We start from the raw sequence: 11,304 nt of genomic DNA, 5'->3' as shown, positions 1-11,304 counted from the left end.
CTCACAGGTCTTCCGGCCACTGCTGTTCAGTAACACCTTGACTCCTAATTCTGCACACACCCCTAGTTGTGCAGGCTGTCAGTCCTCCTTCAAGTCCTCCAGGGCTCTTTGTGCCCACTCAGAGCTGTCTCTACCTGAGCAGTCTTTTCCTACCACTTGGGGAAGTGTTAATGGGCCTGTTTTTGATTCCTCTAACTGTTTTATTTTCCCTCCTTTTATCTCAGGGGCTTTGTGAAGTTGCTGCCCCCGCCTTAGTGACTAATGCCAGGAACAAGCCTCCAGGCCTATGCTGTGGGGGTGGGTGAAAGGTTTGCAAACCTTGCAGCTGCCCCAGTCACCAGATCACCAGATTTTCCTCCCCACCTCCAGGGTTTAATGTGCCCACTTGAACAGTCTTTTCCCACAGCTTGGGTTCCACTCACTGAGCCGAATGAGCAGGAAACTTCCATCTTCAGCACTAGAGCCTGGGTGCTCCTCCTGATCAGAGTTGCAGGGTTCCACTTATCCTGTCTGTGGTGCTTCCTGATAGGAGTTCCCTTATTGTAACTCCCCAATCGCTGATTCTCCCTCAGTTATCTTCCTTCTAGTGAGTCCTGGGTGTTCTCATTTGGGCTGAAACTCGTAACATGTAAATCTGTAGTCTGTTTTTATGTATTCCCGTGTAAGCTTGGATGTAGTCTTTACTCTACTGCGTCTTTGCTCTACTGCCATCTTGCCTGTTCCCTAGCTGATCCGTTAGTGGCTTTGCCCAGCACATAGGTGCTCCAAATTAGATCTGCAGTCTTTCTTCAGCCTGGGCTCCACTCACCGAGCTGAGCCATCCCCCTTCACCTCCAGGTCTTTAGCAAGGGGCAAAGTGGCTCCTGCAGCCCGCCAAACTTTCAGGTACCTGATGCTCCCTGGAGGGAGTTCTCTTATCAGAACTCTCCAATTTTCAATTCTCCCTCAGTTATCTTCCTTCTAGTGAGTCCAGGGTGTTCTCATTTGGGTTGAAACTCATAGTATGTAAGTCTGTAGTCCGTTTTCAGCCCTAAATTCCTGCGCGAGCCTGGACACAGTGATTTTGGCATCTTTACTCTGCTGCCATCTTGCCATATCCCCTCCATTTCTTGATTTTTAAGAAACTCTTTATCAGAAAATTTTAACTATTTGTGAAGGTAGAGAATTATTTAGTGGACCCCATATATGCAACAACCAATTTCACTGATTATCGAACCCATTGTCTTTCTTGTTTTCTCTACACCCTACCCATGCCACCTTCTTTTACAGATTTTTTTTTTTAAATCCCAGATATAATTTATTTCACCTGTAAATACTTCATTGTGAATCTTTAAAAGTAGGTTATTTTAAGCCTACTTAAAATACTTTATATACATTCAATATATTAGTAATACCACCCAGAACATCTACATGTCCTCAGTTATCAAGGCAGTGCTCTCATTTTCCCAGTGTCCTATATATACAAATGTCTATACACAAATAACAGACATTTTGCATAAAATTATGTGTATGTAAATAAGTATAGTATGCATTTGTGTAGATTTACAAATAAATGCATACATGCATATAAAGAATTGTTAAATCCAAGTAAGATTTAATATTCGGTGCACATGACTTCCAGGTATTTTTAATCTATAACATTTTTTTCTCTGTCTTTCTTTTTTTTAATTAAAGGTTTCTTTATTAATGCATAGAAGACCTGGGATGTAAACCAGAGATGCAGGGGGTGAGAGGATTCATCAGCGTCAGAGTGGGGAGCAGAACAGGAAGATATACTAAAATACACTGCTGAGGGGAGGAGCGTGTGAGACAGGAGAGGTCTGCCAAGACATTTTGGTTAGCTAGCTGGACACATGGTAATAGTGCTGAGACTTAAGCTTTACATTGCCAGGGAGGCCCTTTTTTGTTTTTTAATCAGTATAGTTTCAGGGTTATTCCCATAGAATTGTCATATCCTGGACTTCTGGTTGTATAGACCCATGATGTTATTTAGCATAGCTCTCCACCTTCTAAATTCCCTATGTACTAGTTGATATAGCAGTTTGATTAAGGACAGTTATTTTACATTATGTTTTGCTTTTTTGCTTATCAAAAAGATTTCATGGTGATAGAATGTATTTCAGATGAAGTACCGTGTCTACTTTTTTTGTTGCCTTCCTAGAAGCCATTGACAACTACAAATCTGTATACAGCATCCCTGGTCATTTCTGTTAATCTTATATTGACTTAAATTCAGCAGAATTCATGAGGATAATTTTCATCCATTTTTTTCATGTCTGCTTATTGCCCTTAACTTGAAGGACAGTTTGACTAATATCCTTGACTCGTATTTTATTACTTTAACTTTTGTCTTCACTACTTCACCCTGTTGGCTTCTGTTATAATGAATTTCTGTTGTTGTTGCCACATCTGATCACCATTTGATTTTCTTACCACTTGTAATGAATCAATATTTTTTGCTTGCTAAGTAAAGCTACTTTAATTTTTAAGGTCTACTAGACATACTATAATTTACTTGTAATTTATTATAATTAATATTGTCAATCACTGTGGGTCAGTTTTCCTAGGCAATTATTGTGTGTGCCCTTGCAATATTTTTAATCTTGATTATGTTTTCTTAAATCATAGTTTTCATATCTTTTTTCAGCCATCATTTATTTTCTTCTCCAAGGTCTCCCTTTATATGCATGGTTGAACTTTCTTTGCCTTTATTCTGCATTCATTTATTTCAAAATAGCTTTAGCACTAAGTGCACACAATGAAATGCACATCTTCAGTGTCATGGTTTGATTAGCTTTGGCGAATACAGATTTTCTGTAAGCTCTTTTCACTCAGTGCATAGAGCATTGCATCACCCCCTCTGCCCTTCCCAGCCTACATCACGTGTTGTTCTGATTTCTCTCATAATACAACTTTTTTGTTCATGCTAGAGTTTTATATAAATTTAAGCCTTTTTTTTTTTACTTAAAACATTTTTTTCTCTAGGTCCCATGTTTCTTTCTTTTAAGATATGATTCACTGTGTTTATTCACCCATGTCTGGGTTAGCCTTGATTTCTGAAATTACTTCCTTTTATTTCTAATTGTCTTGAATTCTATTCTCATAACTTTCTATTTGCAAATTGCATTGCTTCTGATTTGTTTTCCCCAATTTATGCTGTTCTGTCTGTCACAATTGCTATCATCTCTATTCCTCTCATTCATTTTGAAATATTCGATTTCAGTTGTGTATATTGGCATGAATTTCTAGTATGCTTATTGTCTAACATCACAGTGTTTTATTTTTTTTAACTTTGTTATTGGTTGAAGCTGTAATATTAGGAACTAAACTTGCCGTACTAGTAAACACTTAACTTAGTGCCTTGAAATAATAAACAATTGCTCTATACATATATTTCGAGCTGAAATCTAAACTATTTTTTAAATGTGAGATTTTTCTCCACCTGTGAAAAAACTACATCTAACTCTATAAAACACCAAGACCTGTGTGCAAAGATGTACCAAGCATATAACTAAAAGGGATCTGAAAACTACTCTTGCTCAATGCTTTATTAATAATTCCACTTTCATATGTAAATTGCCCAAGGTCAAGCAGACATGTGGTAGCCCACTTAGACATGTGAGGCTAAGTTCCTTATTTCCTGACTCAGCCTTGTGCACTTTATATCATGATAGTTTCAAAGTAAGGAAAACATGTTTCATTACAACATAAAATGTACATAGATCTTACATATCTACTTTTGCTTTTTCAGTCCCTATCAATTCTCTTACCTATTTGATACTCATCCAAACTTGTGGGAAGGTGTGTCTGTGACTGAACCACCTGGAGGGTTCTTCAAGTGATGGTGTAGAAAGTCAGAACTAAGGGAGGAGTAGCTGAGGATCTCAGATGGGGCGTGGAGATCCTTCTTCATTCTCCCTCTCTTTACCCAATGACAGTGTCACTAAAACCACTGGGATAGTGCAACTGACTAGTGATGAGCTTCAGTCAGCGTTCTCTGAAGACATGTAAAAACAGATTTCAAGGTTTCATTCAGAGGATGCACTGGGAGCCCAGTTGTTGGTGCAGCCCAGGGAGAGTTTCTTCAATAGGAGACAGCACCCTAAACCTAGGAGAGTCTGTTTAAGAGGAAATAAAGGACCAAATGAGGTTTTTTTTTTCTTTGTGCCACTGGTTCTGAAAATCATAGACTGAGAAAAAATATATACAAGCTAAACATATGTCATATAATATAATCAATTATATTAATAAGTATATCTCTGCTATAAAGAACATTGAAAAAACAGTACAGTCACTGTGTATGGCTCCAGAAACCACTAGTACGGAAATGGACATGTTATCCCGGTCAGTGGCAAAGTGTAAGCATTGTCTTTCTCTTTCCTATCTTTGAGCTGATCATCTCAGGCTTGGAGAAAGAATGTTGTCACGTAAAAGTCAGACCAGGCAGAAGTAAACACTAAGGAAATGTGCCACTAGGAATTATGAAGTTAAAGATAATACACGACAAGCCAGCCTGTGTTGAAAGAAATATTTTTTTAGTTTATTTATATTTTACATCTTACAGTGACAAAATGATATTCCATTCATTTCAACCCTGTACATCTAGATATGACTATAATTTATGATACTCGAATTTGGAAAAATTTACTTCATTAAAAAAATTTAGAATGTAAATTAATTGATGTATATACTTCTAAAAAGTATTTGGATATGTGTGTGTGTATATATTTAAAAAGATAGTGAACCATTAAAAAACTTAGCCACAGTCCTCCCTGGTGGCACAGCAGGTTAAAGCACAGCACTAAGAAGCTTAAGCTGCCTCTGAGTGAATTCGATCCCCGCCTGTCGGAGAAGAGATCCACATGGCGTGGCAGACCTCTCCTGACCTGCCCGCTGCTCCTCTCAGCACTGTACGTCATCAATCTGCCTGTTCTGCTCCCCATTCTGTCTCTGGTGAATCCTCTCACCCTCCGCATCTCTGTCCTGTACCCCAGTTCTGTATGAATAAATAAATAAATCTTAAAAAAAAAAAAGCCACTTTGCACAAAAAGCCAATACTTGCACTTCTGTGATAAAGGATGGAAGAATGTCCCTCAGGCTTTGACATAAAGAATAATAACTTGTAATGATGTTTAAATGTGGATCTTAGATTAAGTAATCCAGGTGGTGCTAAAGCTTCTGCATTTCAACCAGCTTCAGGTGGTGCTGATCTATGGGGTACTTTGAGGCACCTAAACAGAGGCTCCACAATAGGGATTATTCTAATCACTAACACTTGGAGTGTTACTTCAACAGACATTCATTGAGTACCTGCAACATGCTGGGTGCTAGGAAGAGGGAAGATTACACTGGTTCTGCAATCAGCAGCTTCTGGGGCAGGGACTAAGGGAGGGTAGCAAACACAGTATCCATCAGGTTGGCAGAGAAGAATGAACCAGGTGTGGCAAGAAAAACTACAGTACAGGTGAGGAGTATACACCAGAAATTGAGACAGTTCTCTGTCTGGGCAACAGCAGGTGATGCCATGACAGATTTGAAGCAGCACTGCCAAGTATCTTATGTAAGCTACTTACTATGAGTCTGGGTAGAAGGACCTAAATCTGAAATCATTTTGAACTTCAAGTTTACTCTAGTCTCAAAATCCATACATCACAGACCAGGTGAGAGCCTCAAGTTTGAGAGCAACCAGCAACTTCTCTGTGGAAGGAGGAAGAGAGAGAAGTTTGGTGTTTAGATCAGAAACCCCCATTTAGCACATTGCGCTAAGTTGGAAAGTGACACAGCAAAGGTAACAGTGCTCACGTGTATGTCATGTGCCTTGCAGGTTGCAGCCTCAAAAGATCTTTTCAAGTAATTTAATGCACAGTTTTTATTTTCAGATTATAAATGTGCCTCCGGAGCTAAATGCATCTTAGTGCCATGGACACAGAGGTGGCAGTGAGAGTTTGGGCCTCTCAAATTAGACACAGCATCAGTTAATAACACTCACTGTCACTCTGTACCAACTGTAGTCTGCTTGACTAGTCATTTGTCAGATCTATTAAAATAGTCTCTCAAATTTTCCATTTAGTCATAAAGTTGTCCTGTCTTCTTCTCCAGCTTTGATTAGTAGCTAACACCAAATAAAACAGTTACAAGAAAAGTCTTAAATTTCATAAAAAGCCTAAGTACTCCAAGTCCCTGAGGTGGAATGTTTTCCTACATAATAGTTATTAACTTTCAAATGGGAAAAGACTGAATCAATTCATTTCTTATCTCCAAAAATCTCAGGTTTGTGTAATTTCTTTTCTTTCTTAACATTTGCTACCCTAGAAAGAAACACAATCTAGGGAGAAATGATTATAAGGACTTTTAATCACATCCAAACTATGAAGATATCTCCTGAAGGTGAGCACAATTGAGGCAGGGAAGTTTCCAGATCAATACTCTGACTACATTGGGGGGTAGGTATGAGTGTTACACTTGTTCCGTTAGATTAATGACGATGTACATGTGAGTTTTTCCTCAACTGGGGAATTTTGCCCACACACAGTATTAATGATGTGAGTCTTCTTGTCATTTACCTTCTAAATCTGTGTGCAAAGTTATTTCAAATCCTTTCTCCTTGGGTGTATATTTCTGCTCAAATGGATTGCCATGGACTTGGGTGCGATCCCCATTACAGATCTATGGTATCATTTCCCCTGTAGACTGTTCCATGCTAACATGATTGGGTTCAGCATGAGTTTTAGGATATCTTTCCGCAGTCAGGGGTTTCTCTAGAACTGCAAATATTCCAATTTCTGCAGAGCCTCCTTCATTTGGAGGCAGAGGCTTTACAGAGGTGCAGATAATCAATTTCTGGTTTACTCTGGCTGGCTGCCCTGATGGAGCTTTTTTAAATTAGCAGGATAGGTAGGAAAGTGGTATCATCTGACTCTCCCAGCTACTATGCATATCGACTGGCCAGTGTACTCTGAAATGAGAGTCTGGGGGATTAACTCTCTTTCAGGTGTGATTTTTCTTGTCTCACTTCTGCTTCCTCCTCCTGTAGGAGAAATGGGTCCCATGAGGCAAGCGTGACCTTCAAGCCCAGTCCACCTGCCTGACCTCAGTCGGGAAGGAAAACACCATGGATGGCATCATTGAACAGAAGAGTGTGTTGGCACACAGTAAAATCAGCGATGCTGGCAAGAGGAATGGCTTAATTAACACCAGAAACTTCATGGCTGAGAGCAGAGATGGCCTGGTGTCTGTGTACCCTGCACCACAGTACCAGAGCCGCCGAGTGGTGGCTGGTGCAGCTCCTGCAACCCTGGACAGCAGCAGGAATGAGCCAGCCCAGCAGCTGCTGGACCCCAACACCCTCCAGCAGTCAGTGGAGTCCCACTTCCGCCCCAACATCATCCTCTACTCAGAGGGGGTTCTGCGCTCCTGGGGGGATGGCGTGGCCGCTGACTGCTGTGAGACCACCTTCATCGAGGACCGGTCACCCACCAAAGAGAGCCTGGAATACCCTGATGGGAAGTTCATTGACCTCTCAGCTGATGATATCAAAATCCACACCCTCTCCTATGATGTGGAGGAAGAGGAGGAGTTCCAGGAACTGGAGGTGAGAGGAGGTGTTTGTCATAGTTCTGTGGGGATAGCAGTGGGCGTGTGGTGGGGACTCCTGAGTGCCTGGTAAGAGTTAGGGAATGGTGGACTTCTGCAGAAATTCAGAGAAATGAGAGCTTTCCTGGTACCTCTTAATTTTGGACGTTTGGGGAGAACAGAAGGAATGAAGAAAGGCTCAGTGACCGGGACTCAGTGTGGGCTCTGGCAACGGTTCCAGCCACAAGTTACCCAAGTGATGACCATCAGGATAGGGCTACAGAGAAACTGAAGATGTGCCAGGTGAAGTACAAAGGGATGCATGTTCCTAGGGAAGATGAGGCTGAACATGCTTATGGGGAGACAATTTGGCAAATGTTTTGTTTGTGGGGTCCTTCCTTCACTTGGCACTTCAAAGCTTTATACTAAGAAGTTACCGGTATGAATAAAACCTGATGGGAGAAATAGCAGAAACTGATAGTCTACAGGGAATACGGGGTGATTTATCACAAGAGCTATTACAGGGCTACCCAATATGAACCAGGCTGCTTATGTGTGCAGGCACTTGAGATTCAGTTGTACTGCAGGTACACATAAAAAGGGTCAATAATGGGTTTGTTTGCAAAAGGTTTGAAAGTAAAAGGAACAACCCAGGGAAAGAGAGAGAAACAAGTTAAGTAGAACATCCTACCAACTCCGCAGACTTGGAACTCCAATAACACACTGAAAGCTCATCAAGAGTAAAATGACCAGTCACCAGCCACACGGTCCAGAGAGAGAGCATCTAACATGGCTCCCTTATATTCCTCAAAAGTCCCAGAATGCCTGCTTAGCTCTGCCCTAAGGTCCTCGCATTTGTCTCCATGGTATTGCTGGGAATTGTAGTTTCAGTGACTGAAGTAGAGGGTGGAGTTCAGAAAACTGGAGTAGGGGGTGGAGTCCACAAAACTCTGCAGAGTTCCTTCAGGACATCCGTTCCCCCTCACAGAGCCACCTCGGTCAATTGGAGGGCAGCGAGGGCATTTGAACTTCATGCTCTGAGACTGCACGTTACACCTGGTAACTCGGCCCGGCAACTGCTGTGTGTGCAGCCCACCCCATTTATTTCCATGCAGCCCTGGAGGGAACAAGAGTAATGTTGTTAGGTTGTCAACCAAAGCACCCTCCTTGGAAGAAGTAGTTCTACCAGAGAGTGAATGGTAGGGGGAGAAGGGCCAGCCATTTATTAAGCTTTGGGGAAGAATTTTCAGGAGCAAGTGTTTGATCAAATACAAAGGAATTTGTTTTGGGCTAAAGCAGATAAAAACATTTGTTGGTGGATGGGAATGCCAGCACAGAGCATGCAGGGTCAGGGGGGAGCTGTCCTGCGTGCCTCCTAGCTGCACAGAGTGGCGGGCCTTCCAGGGGAAGGTGGCACAGTGCTGTGCGAGAGAGAGAAAGAAAGGCAGGCTAGGGAGAAGGTCAGTAAATCAAGCGCTCTGGGTTGAATGAGGGCCCATGGCAGCTAAGAGTCATGGAGCCCATGGAAGTTGGGGTTCGAGGAAATTGGAGAGAATTTAGCAAGGGATGGGAGGAAGTGACCATTCTAGAAGAGACCTTTGAAGAAAATGGCAAGTCGCAGTGGGTTCACCTTGAGCTTAACTCAAAAGAGTGTTATTCTTCTTTCTTTAAGCTTTTCATGAGCTTCTGATAGAGTTTGCACATAAACACAACCTGTGATTACATGAATGTGTGTTTGTTTTTTTTTTTAAAGATTTATTTGTTTGTGCATACAGAACTAGGGTACAGGCCAGAGGCTCAGGGGCGGCGAGAGGCTTCACCAGAGACAGAGTGGGGAGCAGAACAGGCAGATCGACGAAGTACACTGTTGAGGGGAGCAGCGGGCGGGTCAGGAGAGGTCTGCCGCGCCATGTGGTCACCTCCGGGGCAGACGGGAATCGAACTCATGAGGAAGTGGCTTTAGCTTCTCAGTGCTATGCTTTAACCCGCTGTACCACCAGGGAGGGCCACATGAATGTGTTTTTATAACATGTCTGAATCCTCATTCTTGGTAAACAATTATCAAATCTATTTTATTGCAACAATTTTCACTGACTTCAACCAGTGACTGTGGTTTGGGAACTATGCAGAAGTCTGAAACCTCTCAGAGACAGTCTCTCAAGAGAAATGCCAAGAAATGGGTGGCTAGGTGACAGGTTTTTTTTTTACCCAGTTGGTCATGCAGGCCCTGGGGGGAGCTGTGCCCCCAGCTGTATTCTCTTGTCTTGCCATCAGCAGTGGTAGCACTACAGAAAGAATTCTTTGAATGAAGACGCAACTGGATCTTTAGTCCTAATAGTAGTGCTGACTGTGTTCATATTTTTATAAGAGGCAACACGTTGGTATTGGATTTCAGCCAGAAAGGCTACACCCAGTGATATTAATGGGAGAGCAAATAGTATAAAGATTAGGCTGCTTCTTAGGCTTTTGATGGAACTTTGTGGTCAATATCAAAGAATAAACCCAGACCGAGAAATGGCTCCTCTCACAGGAAGGGGTGGAAGTCAAGTAAATTGAAGCATAGCTATGACAGCTATTGTCTTTCGGTGTGCTGCTTGGAGCACCCATGGAGGACTCCAGGGGGCCTTTCTGCATTAAGAAATCCATAACAGCAAACATAGTCTCTCAGCAACATTCTTCCAGTAGAGCAATGGCACTTTCTTTTCCGCAAATGAAGATAGTGACAGTTGGTGAGTGGCATCTTGCCTACAGTGGCTGTTCTGAGGTTTATTAATATTTCTCATGAAATAATAAAGAAGTTATTTGCATCAGCATTTGCTACATAACAAATCACCCCAAATTTAGTGACTGAAAGCAACAGTTGTTTTTTTCACCTCATGATTTTTGTTGCCAGGCTGATTTCCCTGGGGTCCCCCATCTCTCTGTGGGGATGTGGCTGGCCAGTGACTTGGGCAATAGAGGAGACTATACCACAGCAGCTTCATCACCTGGCAAGTGTGACAGGAACCCCAAGAGCAGCTGTAGAGAGGCGAGCCAAGGTGTTGGGCTCTTCGAGCCTTGCTATGTCATGCATGTTGTTTTACTGACTAAACCCAAAGTTAGCATGGGAGGGAATATTTAGGATGATAACAAAGGAAAGTGCCAATGAACTGATGATCAATATCTGCAGCCATCTATTATGAAGAAATACTTTGAACTATTTGGCATAATTTTCTTTTAAGATTGTCTAATTGAAAAGTGTGATGACACCCACAATTATAGTGTGACTAGGCCATAACGCCTAGTATACATGGGTTCACAGCCCTTCCCACTGTCCCACAGGCTACTCCACACACAAGAAAATCAAAGAGATTTAACTTCTTTGGGAATTCTAGAGCTTCTATTGGCCAATATTAAGTCAATAGTGTTTCCTAAAAAGTTCAGTTTTCAGAATGGCTTTGCCCTACCATGTAGCTCCTTTCTTGTATCTCTCACTGGAGAGGTCCCGTCCCCAGCATTAATAGCAGGATGTTGTACACACAGTTTTGCAAAAGAATATGGTGTTCCAGGGTCATGGTGTTAATAGGAATGGATCCTGTACTAATTTTGAGGATCTTTTTAGAAAGGCCTCATAGATTATGATATCTCCACTCTGCCCTAAGACAAAGAGCTTCTAGTCATACTGAACTGTCTGAAAGGGGCTCATATCAGGCCAGGGGAGATCTCAGGGAACTCTGAGGATTTTGTGTTCAG

General features: G+C 42.0%; 1 protein-coding gene across 2 annotated transcripts in view; it reads left to right on the top strand.

The window, feature by feature from the left end:
• SYNDIG1 (synapse differentiation inducing 1) overlaps positions 1 to 11,304 on the top strand; it is a 191,876-nt gene that overhangs the window by 67,553 nt on the left and 113,019 nt on the right. For both annotated transcript variants that reach the window (XM_004687127.2, XM_012728439.1), the window contains exon 2: positions 7,034 to 7,591. In XM_004687127.2, the coding sequence (XP_004687184.1) occupies positions 7,112 to 7,591 (480 nt within the window). In that variant the 5' untranslated portion in view covers positions 7,034 to 7,111. The remainder of the gene's footprint in view (positions 1 to 7,033; positions 7,592 to 11,304) is intronic.

The sequence above is a fragment of the Condylura cristata genome, unplaced genomic scaffold (assembly GCF_000260355.1).
Source record: "Condylura cristata isolate star-nosed mole 26May11 unplaced genomic scaffold, ConCri1.0 scaffold00022, whole genome shotgun sequence".
In the NCBI taxonomy this organism is placed as follows: Eukaryota; Metazoa; Chordata; class Mammalia; order Eulipotyphla; family Talpidae; genus Condylura; species Condylura cristata.
Note: the sequence above shows the minus strand (reverse complement) of the source record. Positions and strands in the feature narration are given on the sequence as shown.